This window comes from Caretta caretta, chromosome 21, assembly GCF_965140235.1.
Source record: "Caretta caretta isolate rCarCar2 chromosome 21, rCarCar1.hap1, whole genome shotgun sequence".
In the NCBI taxonomy this organism is placed as follows: domain Eukaryota; kingdom Metazoa; phylum Chordata; order Testudines; family Cheloniidae; genus Caretta; species Caretta caretta.
This window is the reverse complement of record NC_134226.1, coordinates 17048150-17068826: the sequence shown is the minus strand read 5'-3', so window position 1 is coordinate 17068826 and position 20677 is coordinate 17048150. Positions and strand designations below refer to the sequence as shown.

General features: G+C 51.1%; 1 protein-coding gene across 3 annotated transcripts in view; it reads right to left on the bottom strand.

The window, feature by feature from the left end:
• The window catches only part of ELAPOR1 (endosome-lysosome associated apoptosis and autophagy regulator 1), a 108604-nt gene that overhangs the window by 80876 nt on the left and 7051 nt on the right, over positions 1 to 20677 (bottom strand). Inside the window, exon 1 of one of the 3 annotated variants that reach the window (XM_048826625.2) lies at positions 19466 to 19566. The exons of the other annotated variants lie outside the window; for them this stretch is intronic. Coding sequence (XP_048682582.1) covers positions 19466 to 19537 — 72 coding nt within the window. The 5' untranslated portion in view covers positions 19538 to 19566. Of the gene's footprint in view, positions 1 to 19465; positions 19567 to 20677 lie in introns of those variants that run through there. 3 annotated transcript variants of the gene reach the window in all.

Here is a 20677-nt window from a genome sequence, read left to right as displayed (position 1 = left end):
AGCATCCCCAAGATAAAGATGCCAATCAGAATCCCAGCTTAACCAGGCCTTAGCACAGCATCTGCCCCCTCCACAAGCGGAGGGAGAAGATGGGTCTTGCAATATGCCCTGAAGATCAGGAAGCGCCACAGAAAAATGCATGGAGTAAAAACCCACTGAAGGGCCAGTCCCCAGACCTCCAATGGGTCCCAAGACAAATCCTGGGGAGCAGGTGGTCTCCAGGCCCCCCTGCAGCACCTGCTGCATCAGGGACCTCTGATCTCATCTGCTGTAGGTATTGCTGTGACACCCCCCCACACTACTGCAGCTGAGCATGTCACCCTGTAATGCATTTACCTGGGCACACCCCTGGCAGGCAGGCAGGCAGGCCAGCCGGGCACTGTTGTTATCCTCCTTGCACTGATGGGAACCTGACCTCAGCTCTCCTGAGTCCGCACCCAACTCCCTAGCCACTAGGCCAGCAGGTGATTGTTACTCCCGCCCTTCTCTGCTCCAAACCCCGCCCATGCACTCCCTCCACCCGCTCTCCCTGCCCGCTCCTGCATTAGTCCCTTTAGCTAATCTTCCCGCAGCAAAACCCACCCCCAAAACTACAATCAAGCCAACAACAGTGGTAGCACTAGCTTGCCCTTTGCAACCACCATGCTGACCCCCCTGCTGGCGGGTTCCATTGCTCCTCCCACCTGTGCCTGTCAGGGACACTCTTACTTCAACATCTGGTCAGTGCTCAGCACAATGGGGATCTCCCCTGGGGTCCCCAGCTGCCACCGTAACTGCATAGTACAACGCACACACGATTTGAATGGGCTTGAAACCCCAGTGCTAGGGGACTGACTTCTGCAGTTCCTGATGTGATGTTAACAGAGCAGTTTTAACACCGCATTAATAGGGTGTTGGGCTTGGGGTTTTTTTTTTTGCACATTACTTTATTATAAGAAGTGGTGGCAGGTAGGGGACTCAAAAAATTCAGAACAGCTCCAGAAAAATGTTTCTATGAAATATGGTGTAGCTGAGGTTTCAAAACTGTTCCCAGGTTGGTGGGAAAAGGGTATTTTGAAACATTCAGTGTTCAGGTTTGCAGAAACAAACCTTTGATGTTTCACAACTCCTCATAGCTGGAGGGGAAAAGAAAAAGCAAGAGAAAAATCTTTCACATTAGGTCAGCCTGATGTGCAGTAGAGATTTCCGAAATCTCTTGAGCTCTGTTGCAGCGCACCCAGGACCAAATTGTCATGACAAGGCACCGATTTTCCTTTTGCACAGCATATGCCAGTGGATCAGGGAAGAAACACACTAACCAAACTGCAGTTACCACGGACTTAAGGCCAGAAGGGATCATTCTGATCATCTAGTCTGGCCTCCTGCAGAGAATGGGCCAGAGAACCTCACCCAGCAATTCTGGCATCCAGCCCCTGCCTGGTGGTTGAGCTAATGCTTTTTTCTTTTTTACAGGGAGACACCCAACTCAATGTAAAGTCTCCAAGTGACGAAATCCACTGAGTTCCAACAGTTAACTTTGTAGTAAAAAATGTGCCTTATTTCTGGCCTGACCTTTGCAACCTAGACTGATATACAAATGATACTATAGTGTTTCTTCTGTCCGAGTACTTACAGAGTCTCTGTGACAGGGTCGGGCCAGAGGGCTATAGGAGAGTGATCCTACTGGGATCCGGGAAGTTTAGCCCACTGCTAAAGAATCCCCCCCACAGCCTAAGAGGGGATCCACAGGACCTGGACACCAAATAAATCCGGGGGACAACTAATGAAACAACAGGGACAGGAGTGCGGTCAAAGGGTCAAACGAAGGGAACCGGACGGGGACACCGAGCAGAGAACCCCGGACATTGCCCACTGCTCCTCAAAGGCATCAAGGGAGTCAGTGGATGCCGCCCACAGGAACTCTGCCTGGAGACGTGAACGGACGGAGGATGGGATAGAGGGGGAGGGATAGCTCAGTGGTTTGAGCATTGGCTTGCTAAACCCACAGTTGTGAGTTCAATCCTTGAGGGGGCCATTTAGGGATCTGGCGCAAAAAAAATTGGGGATTGGTCCTGCTTTGAGCAGGGGGTTGGACTAGATGATCTCCTGAGGTCCCTTCCAACCCTGACACTCTATGACTCTATGATTAAATAGGCCCCACAGTCACAGGAGACTCCATCGGCCAACCTCCTCACTCTGGTTTTATAGATGGCCATTTTAACTAGGGCCAGGAGGAGGTTGACCAGGAGATCCCGTGACTTTGTGCGGCCGCGGATAGGGAGTGTGTAAATAAGAAGGTGAGGGGAAAAGTGCAACCAAAAACATAATAAAATATTTGTGAGGAGCCGGAATAGGGGCTGCAGCCTGGCACACTCCAGATATATGTGCCAGGGTTTCCCTCACGCCACAAAAGGGGCAGGTGTCTGGGATAGAGGTGAACCGCGTCAACAAGACGCCCGTGCTCAGGGCTCTGTGGAGGAGCCGCCAACTGATATCCCCATTGGGCCTCGGGACCAAGGTGTAATATAGGCTGGCCCACCGGGGCTCCTCACCCTCCAAAGGTGGCAGAAGGTCCCGCCATTTTGTATTGGGGCAGGACATGAGGGTGAGGGCATGAAGGGTGTGGAGCACGAGCGTGTATAGATGTTTGCTTGGCATGGTCTGGAAGCAGACCGGCTGCATCTCTTGCCGCCGTTTCACGGTGAAGGGGGTCAGTTGGGCCCACGGTGCAGGGGCCTGATGAAAAGGTCTGGCAGGCCTGGGGTGGAGGGTAGGCAGGGCGCACCTTTGTGCGGTACCCGGTCGAGATAAACCCAAGCAACGGGCGGCAAAGCGGCCCTCACCTCCTGAAGTACGCGCCAGGGAGTACAAGGTCTGGAGAGCCCCATGCACTGAGCGAGCGTCAGGGGATCCAGCCAGTCTCCCCGGTCGTAATCCAGGAGGTCTCTAACTCTGGTGACTTCTGCCAGGACCAACCTCTGGTGCACTGAGGGGGACTCCACCACCTGCACGCGATGCTGGGGGTTGTGTAGCAGGGGCTCCGTGAGGAGATCTGCCCCCTCGGTGGCCGCCACAGACTTGGTCGTTGAAAGCCGTTTCCAGGTCCGGAGGAGGTCCTGGTAGAAGACTGGCAGCCCAGAGAGGTCTCGCAGAAGACCTCTCGGATGGAGATAAAGGAGCTGCCAGTTGTATCGGAGCCCTCGGAAGGCTTGCGTAGAAGGCTCTCACCCTCCCACACATCTCCACCGGATCCGTGAGGGGGGTGCCGTCTTCTGCCAGAAGGCAGGTGACGTGTTTCTTGGCCCCCCTCCTTTTCTCCAGGGTGTAGAAGCGGGAGCCGTGATCCAACTCCCGAAGGAGATAGATGCAGGATCGAACAAAGGTGCCCCGAGCCCGATGGTCCTCGTGGGCCTGGAGCTCCTCCCGCTTCTCCCGGCATGCTCCATAGAGGGGCGGATCCTCGGGGCTGGCGGCCAGATGCCTCTCCAGCTCTAAGACCTCCCATTCCAACTGCTCTATCGCCTCATCCCTCCGTCGGCTGGCGCTCCAGGTGTAGTCACGGCAGAAGAGCCGGGGACGCACCTTCCCCAGGTCCCACCACCGCCGCACTGAGGGAAAGGCATGCCGCTGTCCTTGCCAGGCCAGCCAGAACTCCTGGAAGGATGCCACGAAGCCCACATCCTCCAACAAGCTGTTGTTGAAGTGCCAATAGATTCATAGATATTTAGGTCAGAAGGGACCATTATGATCATCTAGTCTGACCTCCTGCACAACGCAGACCACAGAATTTCACCCACCACTCCTGCGAAATAGGCCCCGTGCAGAAAGAGGCCGTCACGGTGGCTAAATGATGGTCAGGAAAGAGGGCCGGCCCGATGCTGGAGGAGTGGGCTCGTGAAAGGTGGAAGTGTGATAAATAAATGTGGTCCAACTGGGAGTGGCACGACTGATGGGCCTCCACCCGGACAAAGGTGAACGTGGAAATGTCATCCGGGTGGTGGTCGTGCCAGATGTCCACCAGGGAGTGGTGTTCGACTATCTCTCAGAGGACGTCCGCGGTGGCCGGGCACTGCTCGGTCCCCAAGCGATCCCGCTCCTCAAGGATGGTGTTAAAGTCCCCACCCAGGACCAGGCACTCGTGAGGATCCAAGGTGCCGAGGAAGGCGGACACCTGCTGATAGAATTGCAGCCGCTCCGGGCCCGATGTCAGGGCATAGACGTTAACGAGGTTGAGCACGAGCCCCTCCATACGGGCCCGGAGGTGCAGCAGGCGACCTGGCACAGCCTCGGCAACCCCCAGCACCTCGGACCATAGGTCTTTTTAGCAGGGCCCTTCCCCTTCTTCTTACTCTGGCTGTTCCCGCCGGCTGGGGGGGCTTCCCCAGAGTCAGAGGGGGCGAGGGACGTGGCAGCAGCTCACCCTGGTGCCCGTCGCTGCTGATGCCCCAGCGGGGGCAGTAGCAGGTGGTTCGGCTGCGGCAGTGGAGGTAGAGGCTCGGGGGGGGGGTGGAGTTTTCTGGAGGGGCCCCACCTGTCTCTGCTCCTGCCATTGTGAGCAGGAAGGGAAGGGGAGACACCAGAAGGAGGAGGGGAAAGGAGAGGCAGGTCGACCACTCCTTCCAGCTAGGCTGCAGGCAGGGCAGGAGGGCGCCAAAGGGGGTGGGCTGGACGGGGGGGGCAATCAGGGGTTAGGGGCAATAACCAACACGGGGTGCGATTCCGACTCCTCTAGCTGCACTGGGGGAGGGGGGATACAACAGCATTGGGGGTGCAGTGAAGAGGGTTTAAACTAAAAAAGGGGAGTGGCACAAGCGCATGGGAGGGGGCATGGGCGCACGGACAAGGGGCGAAGCGGGCTGGAGGTAGGACAGGGAAACCAAGGGGTTAGCTTCAGAGGCTGGGGCGGGGCAAACAAACAAAGGCTGCAACGGGAAATGGGTGGGGCAGGCAAACAAACTGAAGCTAGTAAAGGGGGCTGGGGTAAAAGGGGAGGAAGGCTGCAAGGGGCAAATGGGGCAGGTAGCAAAGGGCAAAGCTGTGTGGTGGGCAATCCGGGGGGGGGGGGGTTGGGGGGGAACATGCACCCACATGCGCCTGCACAAAGTCAGTTTGGGCTGGCTGCTGCTTCTGGCCCAAATGGTGGAAATAGCTGCTTGCTTGGTTTGCTACGCCCTGAATCCAGGAGGCAGGAGCTGAGGCAGATAGTATACAGCCAGTGGGGGTGGTGGAGGGGGCAGCAGTGGTGGTGGTAGTGGTGGGGGGGACACAGATGGGTGGGGGGGTAGCTCCACGCCACACCCCATGTCCCTACAAACACAGTCAAAACCCCCACCACAAGAGCACAGTTTGAAAGTTACTCAGTCCGCGATAGCCCCCTCCACGGTGGTCTGCAGCGTCTCCAGGTGCTCCCCAATGGCAGATGGGCCTCCTCCTCCTCTTCTCCTCTGGGCTTCAGCAGTTCCAAGCAGCAGACTCCACAACAGCAGCTCCAGGAACTCCAGGTGGTGGTCCGGGCAGGCAGAAAGGACCCCTTTCAGGTGGTGGTGGTGTCCACAACAACAATGGCTGGGGCCCCTCACTCCCCCCTTCTGGGGAGCGGGCCAGCAGGCCCCCCCTCCAAGGGGCTGCAGTTGGAGCAGTAGGAGCACCTGAGGATCAGGGGGGTCCAGCAGCCGGCCAGCAACCAGGTAGCAGAGAAGGAGTGGTGGTGTCTAGCCCAGCCAGGGGAGCAGCCGGAGCAGTCACAGCAGTAGCAGCTGGTAGAGCCCAGGGCCTAGCATCAGCAGTACCAACAGCAGGAGCAGCAGCCCTCTCCCTCCAGGGCGGAGGGCTGCAGGAGAGTGATAGAAGGCAGATATATTAGTCCCAGGTTAAGTAGGTCCCTTTTCCCTGGGTAAGGTAACAGGGAAGGTTCCAGAACAATCAGGAACCTTCTGGAGACAATTAAGACAGGCTGATTAGAACACCTGCAGCCAATCAAGAAGCTGCTAGAGTCAATTAAGGCAGGCTAATCAGGACACCTGGGTTTTAAAAAGGAGCAGTCTGGAGCTGGGTGCGAGGGAGGAGCGGAGAGTGAGAACGTGGACTGTTGGAGGACTGAGGGGTACAAGCTTTATCAGACACCGGGAGGAAGGTCCTGTGGTGAGGATAAAGAAGGTGCTGGGAGGAGGCTATGGGGAAGTAGCCCAGGGAGTTGTAGCTGTCACACAGCTGTTCCAGGAGACACTCTAGATAGCTGCATTGCACAGGGCCCTGGGCTGGAACCCGGAGTAGAGGGTGGGCCCGGGTCCCCCCGCAAACCTCCCAACTCTTGGTCAGACACAGGAGGAGTTGACCTGGACTGTGGGTTCATGAAAACGGCCAAACTGAGCGCTGCCTTGAATCTCCGAGGCGAGCAAATCCGCCAATAAGCGCAAGACTCACCCACGTAGAGGAGGAACTTTGTCACACCTCATAAGATCCATATATCTCAAATATTACTGAGTTTGTCAGTGCCCGTTTGAAAGTTTGGGCTTTAACTTTCCTGTGCCCTAGCTTGCCCCCCTGGAGAACAAGGCTGATGGCATGCCTGCTTCCCAAAGGGGCGGAGAGCCTTAAATCACACTGAGAGGGTGTTTGAAGATTAAAGGCCAGGAGCTCAGTGTTATTTCCAGTCCCTGCCACACTGCTCTGAGAGCAGGACCAGGCTTGGGCTTGGACAGCTCCCTATTCCCACGTCCTGGAAACAATCCTGATTCTCACGCATGCTGTGCTGCAGGCCCCTGAAATGAGACTGATACTTGCTGCTGCAAGGAGTTCCACAGGTTGACTGTGTGCTGAGTGAAGAACTTCCTTTTATTTGTTTTAAAACCTGCTGCCCATTAATTTCATTTGGTGGCACCTAGTTCTTATATTATGGGAACAAGTAAATAATTTTCCCTTATTCACTTTCTCCACACCACTCATGATTTTATAGACCTCTATCATAGCCCCCTGTAGTCTCCTCTTTTCCAAGGTGAAACGTCCTAGCCTCTTTACTCTCTCCTCATATGGGACCTATTCTAAACTCCGAATCATTTTAGTTGCCCTTTCCTGAACCTTTTCTAATGCCCGTATTTTTTTTTTTAGATGAGGGGGACCACATCTGTAAGCAGTATTCAAGATGTGGGCATACCATGGATTTATATAAAGGCAATAAGATATTCTCCGTCTCATTCTTTATCCCTTTTTTAATGATTCCTAACATCGTGTTTGCTTTTTTGACTGCCGCTGCACACTGGGTGGATGTCTTCAGAGAACTATCCACGAGGACTCCAAGATCTCTTTCCTGATTAGTTGTAGCTAAATTAGCCCCAGCCATTTAAAGCAGTGTTTCCCAAACTTACAACAACATTTGCGTACCCCTTTTGAGACGACATTTGTCTTACCAGCGTACCCCTTCTCCGGTGAAGATAATGGGGGGGCGGCACATTTTTATAACACACTCCTAATTCGTTTCATTCTGGATTAAATGTTTATTACATACACTTGAAACAAAAATTTTAATAAAAATAGTTACATACAGAAATAGTACTAGAAATAATTAAAACAGAAGCGAATCAACAGTCTGGCAGAACAGCATATATGGTGAATTTGTATAATTCTGAAATTAAAATACACTGGTTTGGTTAGGTTAGGGAAGAAAGCACTCGTTTTAATACTTACTATTTGGGTATTGAAAAAATTTCAGTACAAACTAAACTATTCAGTGAGAGGGATGGAACTGCTTTTGACCAGACACTATCGCGGTGATTTTGTTCAATATCTTCATAAATGATCTGGAGGATGGTGTAGATTGCACTCTCAGCAAATTTGCGGATGATACTAAACTGGGAGGAGTGGTAGATACGCTGGAGGGGAGGGATAGGATACAGAAGGACCTAGACAAATTGGAGGATTGGGCCAAAAAAATCTGATGAGGTTCAATAAGGATAAGTGCAGGGTCCTGCACTTAGGACGGAAGAATCCCATGCACCGCTACAGACTAGGGACCGAATGGCTAGGCAGCAGTTCTGCGGAAAAGGACCTGGGGTGACAGTGGACGAGAAGCTGGATATGAGTCAACAGTGTGCCCTTGTTGCCAAGAAGGCCAATGGCATTTTGGGAATGTATAAGTAGGGGCATAGCGAGCAGATCGAGGGACGTGATCGTTCCCCTCTATTCAACATTGGTGAGGCCTCATCTGGAGTACTGTGTCCAGTTTTGGGCCCCACACTACAAGAAGGATGTGGATAAATTGGAGAGAGTCCAGCAAAGGGCAACAAAAATGATTAGGGGTCTAGAACACATGACTTATGAGGAGAGGCTGAAGGAGCTGGGATTGTTTAGTCTGCAGAAAAGAAGAATGAGGGGGGATTTGACAGCTGCTTTCAACTACCTGAAAGGGGGTTCCAAAGAGGATGGCTCTAGACTGTTCTCAATGGTAGCAGATGACAGAACGAGGAGTAATGGTCTCAAGTTGCAGTGGGGGGGGGGTTTAGATTGGATATTAGGAAAAACTTTTTCACTATGAGGGTGGTGAAACACTGGAATGCGTTACCTAGGGAGGTGGTAGAATCTCCTTCCTTAGAGGTTTTTAAGGTCAGGCTTGACAAAGCCCTGGCTGGGATGATTTAACTGGGAATTGGTCCTGCTTCGAGCAGGGGGTTGGACTAGATGACCTTCTGGGGTCCCTTCCAACCCTGATATTCTATGATTCTATGATATCTGGCTCAATGTTTGTGATCTTAAGATGAAGATGGAGCTTCACATCAATAAGACGATTTCACTTTTTTTGTTTTGATGCCAACCAGGGCAGAGAATCCGATCTGGCACAAATACGAGGTGGGAAAAGGCAGAAGATACTTGACAGCTTTGTCCGATAGAGCTGGATATTTAGAGCTAACCCCCAACCAAAATGACATCAGTGTATTTTGCTCAAATTTTGATTTCAGGAGCTTTCTTCTTCTGAAGCAGAGAGGTTATTTGGGAATGTTTGAACATTGATAAAAGGGTTCCTTATCCATTCAAAGGTGCCATCCGGTTCAGGGAAATACTTAAGATCTTTCTGCAAGCTTTCCAAATGTGGCTTCATGGTTTGCAACACATCACTATCAAGTTCGTCAGTCGAGTTTATTACTAAATCATGAAGAGCTGAAAAGGAATCCAGTTCACGGCGACTAAGACGTTTATGCCACAGTTTCAATTCTGCGACCATGGCGCTCACTTTGTCTTGAACATGAAATATGGATATGAGTTTCCCTTGCAAGAATAGATTGAGGTTGTTTAAATGAGCAAAGGTATCTGCAATATATGCTAGTTTGCGTAGCCATTTCCAGTCGTGTATACAGTCTCACAGGTTAAAGGTTTCATCTAAAATAATTTGCAGTTCTTCTCGCAGCTCAAACAGGCGATTCAGAACTTTTCTACACGAAAGACAACGCACTCCAGTGTGAAATAGGAGTTGTGTGTAAACACTGCCCATCTCATCACAAAACTGAGAAAACAGCCGGTTGTTCAGAGGGCGGCCTTTCACAAAATTGATTATTTTCACAGCTTCATCCAGTACTTGCTTTAGATCTGCGTGAATGTTCTGGGTGGCGAGTGCTTCCCTGTGAATGCAACGAGTCAATTTTGCTTCTGGCGCAAACAGCTTGAACACGTGCAACAACTCCTTTCTTTGAGCCAATCATGGAATAAGCACAGATGGCGCCAGAGCCAACACAACGACTCCAATCCAAGTCATTGTTTTTGATAAAGTCATCAATAACTTTAAAAGTAGCTTCTCCAGTTGTACGTGTTGGTATAGGTTGGCAGAACAAAATATCATTGTGGACTTCATTATTCAGCTCGTATCTGACAAACAAAAGATTAGCTAAATTCACATCATCAGTGGATTCATCCACTTGCAATGCATAGTAGCGACACTTTTGTACTCTTGACAATAATTGCTGCTTTACGTTTTCGGCCATATCTGTAATTCTATGATGAACAGTATTATTTGAGAGGGCGACACGATCTATAGCTTTCAGAGTAACAGCCGTGTTAGTCTGTATTCGCAAAAAGAAAAGGCGTACTTGTGGCACCTTAGAGACTAACCAATTTATTTGAGCATAAGCTTTCGTGAGCTACAGCTCACTTCATCGGATGCATACCGTGGAAAGTGTAGAAGATCTTTTTATACACACAAAGCATGAAAAAATACCTCTCCCCACCCCACTCTCCTGCTGGTAATAGCTTATCTAAAGTGATCACTCTCCTTACAATGTGTATGATAACCTGGATTTGTGCTGGAAATGGCCCAACTTGATTATCATACACATTGTAAGGAGAGTGATCACTTTAGATAAGCTATTACCAGCAGGAGAGTGGGGTGGGGAGAGGTATTTTTTCATGCTTTGTGTGTATAAAAAGATCTTCTACACTTCCACAGTATGCATCCGATGAAGTGAGCTGTAGCTCACGAAAGCTTATGCTCAAATAAATTGGTTAGTCTCTAAGGATCTATAGCTTTGCTAGCCTTGTCTCCAATCATCACTTGCACAATTACTTTGGCTGCAGGCTTTACTAATGTCTCATCAATCACTTCAGCAGCTCCGGACTTTGCGATTAAGTATGCCACACTGCATGAAGCTGCCAAAGCTTTCATATTTTCACCTCCCATCACATTACGAATTGTTTTCTGGGACTTTTGGAGATCTTTGCGCCTATTTTCAGAGAATTCTAAAGGTTTTCCCTCGTATTCTTTATGTTTGCTATTGAAATGGCGTTTTAGGTTAGATGGTTTCATACTTTCATTTGTGGGAGTCTCGTAACAAATCACACATAGTGGAACAGGCTCCACCTCATCACCAGTCCACAAAAATCCCAGTTTAAAGATATTCAACATATTTGCGGGCTTTTTTTGTTTTCTTTGCAGCTGATACGTTAAATAAACTTACAGATGGTTCACACGGTCACTAATTTTTTTGTCACAATTGTCTGATGTAGTCATATCACTGCATTTTTTGGTATAATCATCACTAAAATTCGTATTTCCTTCATAATTTTCTTTTGTACGTTTCGAACTTCCCGTTTTTAGCCAACAATCCATTGTAAATGAGTTTAACAAAAACAAAAAGAGAAATTTTGTACATTAATACACACCAAGTATGTACTTGCTACGATCCTTAGAGTCGTTATTCACTTTTATCCACCAGTGTGACTTCTGTGCATGCCACAAAGGCAAGTGTATTGCCCCAGCCACGGTAATGTGCAAGCATGGTTTGTGTCAGTTCTGCCGTGCTTCTGACCCTCTTCTTTCTTCGGTGCAGCTCTTCGGCAGTTCGACTTCTGCTTTTCTTTTCTTTGCCGCTTGGGGTGGCAAAAAAGCTGGAGCCGGCAGCGGGTCTGGGCCACTCAGACCGGCAGTGGGTCTGAGGTTCTGGCCACCGGCCCTGCTCAGACCGACAGCAGGCCCCTTGCCAGCCGGGGTCCCCACCGCCAGCCCCACTCAGCCCACTGCCGGCCTGGCTGAACAGGACCCCCGGCCAGCAGCAGGCTGAGCTGGACCGGCGGCCGGCAGGAGCGGGCTGACAGAACCCCAGACCGGCAGTGGTCTGAGCCACTTAGCCCGCCACGGGTCTGGGGTTCTGTCTGCCGGCCCTGCTCAGCCCGCTGCCGACCAGGGGTCCCGTTCTGATAAAGTAAAATAAAAAATTCTGCCCCGTACCCCTTGAAACCCTTTCACGTACCACCAGGGGTATGCGTACCACACTTTGGGAAACACTGATTTAAAGTATCAAGAAATTTTGTCTCTGCATTTTGTCCTGAGGTGACATGTACCCAGTCAATACGGGGATAATTGAAATTCCCCACTATTATTGAGTTCTTTATTTTGATAGCCTCTCTAATCTCCCTTAGCATTTCATCATCACTATCATTGTCCTGGTCAGGTGGTCGATAATAGATCCCTACTGTTATATTCTTAGTAGACCCTGGAATTACTATCCATAGATATTCTATGGAACATGTGAATTCATGTAAGATTTTTAATTTCACTTGATTCTACATTTTCTTTCACATATAGTGCCACTCCCCCCACCCCCCACCCTGCATGACTCGTTCTGTCCTGCTGATATATTTTGTACCTTGAAATAATTGTGTCCCATTGATTATCCTCAGCTCCACCAGGTTTCTGTGATGCCTATTATATCTACATCCTCCTTTACCATGAGGCACTCCAGTTCACCATCTTATTATTTAGACTTCTAGCAGTTGTGTACAAGCACTTTAAAAACTTGGTCACTCTTTATTTGTCTGCCCTTTTCTGATGTGTCAGATTCTTTATGTGAATGTTTCTTGTCTGATCTGGCCCATACTTTATCCTCTTCCATCCTCTCCTCCTGACTAAAACCTAGAGAATCTCTATCAATAGACGCTCCTCTAAGAGACGTCTCTGTCCGATCCACATGCACTCAGCAGCCATCGGCTTTCCCCCCCATCTCTTAGTTTAAAACCTGCTCTGCAACGTTTTTAATGTGAGGTGCCAGCAGTCCAGATCCTTCCTGTATAGGCTCCCCCATCCCAAAAGTTTCCCCAGTTCCTAATAAATCTAAACCCCTCCTCTCTACACCATTGTCTCATCCACGCATTGCGACTCTGAAGCTCTGCCTGCCCACCTGGCCCTGCGCCTGGAACTAGAAGCATTTCTGAGAATGCCACCATAGAGGTCCTGGATTTCAGTCTTTCCTAGCAGCCTAAATTTGGCCTCCAGGACGTCTCTCCTACCCTTCCCTACGTCATTGGTACCTACATCTACCACGACCACCAGCTCCTCCCCAGCACTACGCATAAGTCTATCTAGATGCCTCGAGAGTGCCGCAACCTTTGCACCAGGCAGGCAAGTCACCATACGGTTCTCCCAGTCATCACAAACCCAGCTCTCTATGTGTCTAATGATCCAATCTCCCATTACTAACACCTGCCTTTTCCTAATGACTGGAGTTCCCTCCCCCAGAGAGGTAACCTCAGTGTGAGAGGATACCCCAACATCATCTGGAAGGAGAGTCCCAACTATGGGAAGGCTTCCCTCTGCTCCTGTTGTCTCCTTCTCTAGGCCTTTTATCCTCCTTAACAACGCAGGGGCTGTCTGACTGTAGATTTGTCCCACCTCCGGTGTCCCCAGAAAGTCTCATCAACGTACCTCTCTGCCTCCCTTAGCTCTTCCAGTTCCGCCACCCTGGCCTCCAAAGCCCATACACAGTCTGAGGGCCAGGAGCTCCCTGCAACAAATGCACACATATGCCACCCGCCCACAGGGCAGGTAATCATATATGCTACACTGAGCGCAATAAACAGGATAGCCCCCACTTTGCTGCTGGGCTTCTACTACAGTGACCTAGGTTGATGATAGGGTTTTTGGTGAAATCAAGAAATTCTGGTTATAGTTTAGCTTTGATTATAGATTATAGTTTAGTTTAAAGGTTTTTAAAGAATGGCAAGTGCACCTTGCCCCCTTTCTACTCCCCTTCCAAACTCCCTCTCAGCAGTCCCTGTTCACAAAGCTATGGGGCGGGGCAGAGCACAACTGGGGAACTGAGGCTGTTAGCCTGTCCTGCCTAGGCTCTCATATTCGGGGGCTGTGACAGTGAGCTAGTGTAGGAAGGCCCGTCCAGACTGGAAGTTACCCTGCCAGCTCCAGGGCAGAGGTGCCGAAGGTCATGGCGAGTCTGTGGAAGAGCAGGGAAACGAACGCCAGGCTGGCCCTGAGCACTCCTCTCACTCCCTCAGACAGGTAGAGTCCTAAACTTCCCCTGGGACTGATGTTTGACAAACTCGTTCTTTGTACAAGGACCGGTACATCCTCTGCCTAGGAGATGGCCAAGCAGCTACCCACGACCAAGGAAACTCCCCTGCCGAGTGCTGGATTCCGGTGCCAGGAAGAAGCCTTCTGCCAACACAACACCCGCAGCCAGCAGAGACAACACGCTCAGTGCCCAGCACAGGACTCAGCCGCCACCTTGGGCTGCTCTCCCAGAGGTAAAATGGGGGGTTTTCAACCTGCGCCAGCACCCCCATGGAGACAGGGCAGTTGTGCTCAACACGAGTTAGCTGGCAGGCAGTTCTGCAGAAAAGGACCTGGGGATTACAATGGACAAGAAACTGGATATGAGTCAACAGTGTGCCCTTGTTGCCAAGAAGGCCAACGGCATATTGGGCTGTATTAGTAGGAGCATTGCCAGCAGATCGAGGCACGTGACTATTCCCCTCTATTCGGCACTAGTGAGGGCACACCTGCAGTATTGCATCCAGTTTTGGGCCCAGCACTACAGAAGGGATGTGGACAAATTGGAGAGAGTCCAGTGGAGGGCAACAAAAATGATTAGGGGGCTGGAACACATGACTTATGAGGGGAGGCTGAGGGAACTGGGCTTATTTAGTCTGCAGAAGAGAAAAGAGTGAGGGGAGATTTGATAGCAGCCTTCAACTACCCAAAAGGGGGTTCCAAAGAGGATGGAGCTCGGCTGTTCTCAGTGGTGGCAGATGACAGAATGAGGAGCAATGGTCTCAAGTTGCAGTGGGGGAGGTTTAGGTTGGATATTAGGAAAAACTATTTCACTAGGAGGGTAGTGAAGCACTGGAATGGGTTACCTAGGGAGGTGGTGGAATCTGTGGTGGAATCCATTTACGTTTTTAAGGCCCGGCTTGACAAAGCCCTGGCTGGGATGATTTAGTTGGTGTTGCTCCTGCTTTGAGCAGGGGGTTGGACTAGATGACCTCCTGAGGTCTCTTCCAACCCTAATCTTTATGATTCCACATACAAACCTTCTCCTAGCACAGACAGCTGCTGAAGGCACCTGTACGCCCAGTCCTCTTCTCATTCCAAGGCAGTGCCACGACATCAGCGGGTCACTCATGACTCACACTGTGGTGAGGCAAGGGATCCGGCCTCCAAGGCATGAAGGCAGCAGGCTCCTAACCCCAGCAGACCTTCAGGGAGCTCCCTTGCAGACAGGGTCTGAATATTGGAACCAGGCACGTGGAAAACTCCAGAGGCAGCTCCAGATGCTGGGGCCCATTCTGTTCTGGTCTGGGTTGCAGGGGGCAGGTGGACCAGGAACTGCGCAAGGCAGGCCAAGTGGGCACATGCGACACCAGGAACAACTCAGGCCCACTCAAGTCACGGGCAACTCTGCTGTTGAGGCACTGGGCCAGGATTGGGCCCTTTGCCAGTTACACTGGCTGGGATTGAAAGGACAAGAATCCAGCCAGCCAGATTTGTATCATTAGCACAGTCAATGGCAGCAGGGCTCCCAAGGGCCCATCCCACCCCACCGTGGTCAGAACACATGGGATCTTCCCTCCCCCACCCCCCCAATGCTCACAATGGAGATGGATAGCATGGAATAAAACCTCGCTCCATCGAGCGAGCTCAGCTGGACACCCTCCCTGGGTTCCGTCATGAGAGTTAATGGGGTGTGCGTGCACACATGCACCTCTCCTTATTGTGCCCCATACACAGCAGCCAGGCCAATCACAGACCCCCTGCCCCCCATCCCCCACTCAGGGCAAGGGGTGAGATATGCCAAAGGGCATGTGACACCAGTGGAGTGTTCCAGAAGTGGAGGGAGGAATACATAAAGTGATGCCTCTTGCTAGCCTGTTTTAAAGGGACAGTGCACATCTCGCCAAGCTAGTCCTTTTGAGACCTACGTTGAGAACAGCTGGTGAGCTGGGAGACAGGACAATAATACTCCAGAGTCTAATCAAGAGGCAATTCAGTTTTGAAGGGGATCAACGGGGCTGCACGATAACTTCAGAGCAGGGGACAAATCCCTCCCAGGTTTCTTATGCAAAACCAGATTAGAAGAATACTTCAGCACAAGCAGAGCTAATCGATTCCAGCTGCGCCAGCCTGGGGTAGGGCTAACCAATGCTTACAAACACTCAAGAAGCGGTGTTGGATTTACATAGGGTCCACAGCCCTGGAGCTGACCAGCCATGGCAGTGCTGATGCACCCGGGTGGTTCTGTTCAGACTAACTGAGGTGCTCTCAGGACTAGGGCAGCCCACCGTGCAGCCCATGAGCCCTGTAATACAGAGAGCTGACCACAGGTCACAGTAGGCTATAGCCCAGCTGGTGTTGGGAGATGGATCACTTGATTCCCTGTTCCATTTATTCCCTCTGGGGCACCTGGCAGTGGCCACTGTCAGCAGGCAGGATACCAGGCTAGACAGACCTTTGGTCTGACCCAGTCTGGCCATTCTTATGGGAGCCCCCACTCAGGCGAAGGCGGAGCACTGCATGCTGGGGCCTGTGGTCTCTGGAGGCAGCACCTAGGCTGCAGGACTCCCCTGCAATATGATCTGCTCCATTTTACGTCCTCAGGCTCCTGGTGAGCTGCTGCTGCTGCAGCCCCAGTGGAGTGCAGTTTGGGCATGCTGTTGTGACCACTGTGAGCATGGCACTGTGCTCGGCAGCAGACCTTCCGCAGAGCTAAGGAAGCTGGCTCCATACAGGACAGGGCTGATGCATGGCTCCTATGACAAGAGCTTCAACACGCTTGTCAGGCTGCAGATCACCCTTATTCTGCAGCTGTACCCAGGATCCACCACCCAGCTCTTCATGCGGGAGGATCCAAGTCCACTGCACAATGTTACTGCTCCCAGCCATTCACAGGCCTTCCCATCTCTGCCTCGAGCAGCAGATGCAGGATGGGAGCTGCTCAGATTTTTCCACAATGCACTAGTACAAACATGCTTGCACAACATGGCAGGTGCTGACAGGGTGACCGGTGTTTTGGGAAAAGGTTAGCTGTGAATGCGGCAGTTACATGGCTCTGTCTGTAAACAAACGGCACCAGAAGCAGTCCCAGTAACCAAGCAAACAACCCCTATGGAAAGAGCAGTGAGGAAGGACGGCTGAGCGATCAAGCTACTGGCCTAGGACTCTGAAGACCCAGGTTCCCTGCTCTGCCACCGACTCCCACTTAAGGCGTGTCTATGCTTAAATGCTGCGGCTGCATGTCAGTGTGGCGGCTCACCCCAGAAGGGCTCTCCCATGGCTGTCATCAATCCACCTCCCTGAAAGGCAGCAGCTAGGTCAATAGCAGAATCCTTCCCATTGACCTAACACTGCCTACAGCAGGGTTAGGTTGGCATAGCGCCATCTCTCAGGGGGTGGATTTTTCACACCCCTCAGAAATGTAGCTACGCTGTTGCGAGTTTTCAGTGTAGACCAGCCTTCAGCAGGGGTGCTGAGAGCCACTGAACCAAACTGTAAACCCTGGGTATGATGAAAACCACTTCAAGCCGGGGGAGGAAGGGGGGGGGGGATGTTCCAGCACCTATGTGCCCTTGTGCCTCGATTCCCCCTGTGAATAATGGCAATCGTAGCACTTTTCTATCTCCCAGGATTAATGGAGACCAGAGAAACACCTTAGCTACTGGTTTCAGCTGGGTAGCCGTGTTAGTCTGTATCAGCAAAAACAATGAGGAGTCCTTGTGGCACCACAGAGACTAACAAATGTATCTGGGCATAAGCTTTCGTGGGCTAGAATCCACTTCATCAGATGCATGGAGTGGAAAATACAGCAAAGAGGTATAAATACACAGCATATGAAAAGATGGGAGTTGCCCAAAGTGGGGGGTCAGTGCTAACAAGCCAATTCAACGAAGGTGGAAGTGGGCTATTCTCAGCAGTTGACAAGAAAGGAGGGAAAAAATCACTTTTGTAGTGCTTGAGTTCAATGTAATCAGGGTGGCCCATTTCAAACAGTTGACAAGAAGGGGAATTAGTTTTTGTAGTGACCCATCACTCCTCCTTGTTTTTACCTTAGCTACTGTTGCTGAGTCAGGGATGACTAACTTGTTTGTACACACAATAGCATGGGAGATACCGAATAGAAACTAAACTCTGTTCTGGTGAGGTCTGTCCCTGCTGTGATCAGAATTGTGCTCACTACAGCCTTCAAGTGAGAAGGGACATTACAAAGAGGTCGTGGCGGGGAGGGGGGGGGTGGGGCGCGCTGACAGCTCAACCCCAGTCTGCTCTGCTGGCAAGGAATACATTTTCCCTAACCCCCAGCCTCAGCTCAGAGTCAAGCTGGGCTCTTTCCAGCACTCACATCATCAACACCACAGAGTCAACAATCAGGAATGAGTAAGTGTGATGAAGTGGGACTGTTCTTAATGTTTCCTCTGAATACTGTAGAGGTGCCTCAGTTTCCCCTAGGCATTTCTTAAATCTCTAGGTGGTGGGATAAGGGGGTGTAATTGTTGCAGAGCAAAGGGCCAGGGTACATAAATGGATGACACTGTCTCTTGGCAACTCATGGCCTGGGCCCTTCCCCCACTGCAAGGTGAGAGCTAAAGGGTTGGAGAACAAAGGAATCAGGTGACCTCCTGGCCCGGGAAAGGGACAAAGCCCAGAGGAGGAGGGGATGGAGGATGAGTCGGTTTGGGCTGGTTGGGGACGAGGAGTGAAGTGCAGATGTGGTTGTCTGGCTCACTGCCCCTCAAAATGGACCCAGCTGAGGGGTCTGGTTCTCTGCACCTCCAAGCTCTGTGTTAGACCATGTTCCTGTCGTCTAATAAACCTCTGTTTTACTGGCTGGCTGAGAGTCATGTCTGACTGCGAAGTTGGGGGGCAGGACCCTCTGGCTTCCCCAGGACCCCACCTAGGCGGACTCGCTGTGGAAAGCGCACGGAGGGGCAGAGGATGCTGAATGCTCCGAGGTCAGACCCAGGAAGATGGAAGCCGGGTGAGCTGTGTGTCCTGCAGACAGGCTGCTCCCAGAGAGGAGACTTCCCCAGAGTCCTGACTGGCTTCATAGGGAGCAGTTCCAGAGCATCGCCCGGGGACTCCGCGACAGTAAGCAATGCTGCTGCAGATGCCTGAGGAAGAGAGGGACCAGCTCACTCCCAGCTCTGCTAGTTCAGGGAGCTGACAGGATTAGAGAGAAGAAGTGAAAGCTTGCCGTAATCAGGGAGTCAGGAACTCTCACAGACATCCTAGGAACAGACCTGCTGGGGAAGCAGGGGCTGCTTTTACATGGCCTCCTTGCAGAGTGGAGCCCGCGGATCCCTGCGGTCATTGCCAGCAGGGTTCTACCACCGGAGCTCTAAGCAGCAGAGACAGGATTCTTTGGTCCAAGCCCACTGTAATCAGCTGGGCCTGTGTCCATTATAGGAGCTAGCTCGAGAGATGATTTCCTGAAAAGATTCTTTGTCTACATCATCCTATTACCTATGTGGCTAAAGCCCTTCAGCCATTCTCCCCCAGCCATAGAACTAGCAGTCTCACTTCACACTTTTAAACCTAGTATAGGTTACAACTTAGGCAGAATATAGGGTATAAAACAGATGAACGGGGTCTGACCTACCTTAAATAAGAACACGGAGGAACAAAACCACTGTAGAGGCAACTCTGCCATAGCCTAGCAGCTCCAGCCAGTGATTTCTACCCAGCTCCTTGCCATGTCTGACAGAATAAGATCCATGGCCTCACCTGTGCTGAGGAGCCGTTCTGCAGCCTTTGTGTAGTGGAGGCTGCTGCGTTTGACATCGGGTGACATCCCATGGCTCCTCCAGCTGGCGCCTAACAGGCTGATGTGCTGTCAACATCTCTACTCTCGGCTCCTCAAGGAAAGTCCCCTTCCTGCCAGTCACACTCACTGCATTATTTTTAGAGCTCATTAAGCTTTACGGCACTGCAGCTTCAGAGCGTCATTGGCTGGGGGGGGGGGGGGGGTGCGTGTGCGTTAGCTTAACGAACAAAGGACTTCATTGACAATTCATTAAATCTACTGATTGTTTTTGTAGGTAGCAATTAGGAGCGAGGGAGGCTGCCCTCAGCACCAGGACAACCTCTGGTATTGACTGGACCACCTCCCACCTGCACAGGGTTAAAACTGAGCACCTCATCTTTCCTCCATGGCTATTATCTTGGATTCCCCCTTCTCCCCACACATCCACATCACCAAACCTTGTGCGGTTTCCTCCATGGCTGCGCTGCTTGAGCTGAAGTAGGAATGTCTCTACCCAGTAGCAGTAGTAGGCTCTTATCCAAGAAGTCTGATGGCAAACTGCCAACCTTGCTTGTCAATTCAACACTGATCCCCCTTCCCATGGAGTCCCTCTACTCCAGTCAGAGCTTATGCTGGTTTATCACCGCTCTGAATGACTGAGGGTCATTTCTAGCTTAACAGCCCCACAGATTTAGACATACCTAAGTAACTTTGTGGATCCGGTCTCAAGACTAAGTGGGGATCAACCCTGTGAGATTCAGGACTAAAACCACAGGCCTTGCCACTTGACCTACAGTAGTAACTCCTAACTGACAGCAGTAGTAGGCTCTTATCCAGACAGCCCCGCCCCAACCTGAAGCAAATACTCACCACACAATAGAAACACTAACCCAGGAACCAACCTCTGCAACAAACCCTGGTGCCAACAATGTCCGCATATCTATTCAAGGGACACCATCATAGGACCCAACCACATCAGCCACACCACTAGGGGCTCGTTCACCTGCACATTTACCAATGTGATATATGCCATGTGCCAGCAGTGCCCCTCTGCCATGTACATTTGTGTAGAGACTGTCTGGTTTGGCCAAAGAATAAATGGACACAAATCTGACATCAAGAATTGTAACATTCAAAATCCAGTAGGAGAGCACTTCAATCTCCCTGGACATTCAATAACAGACTTAAAAGTG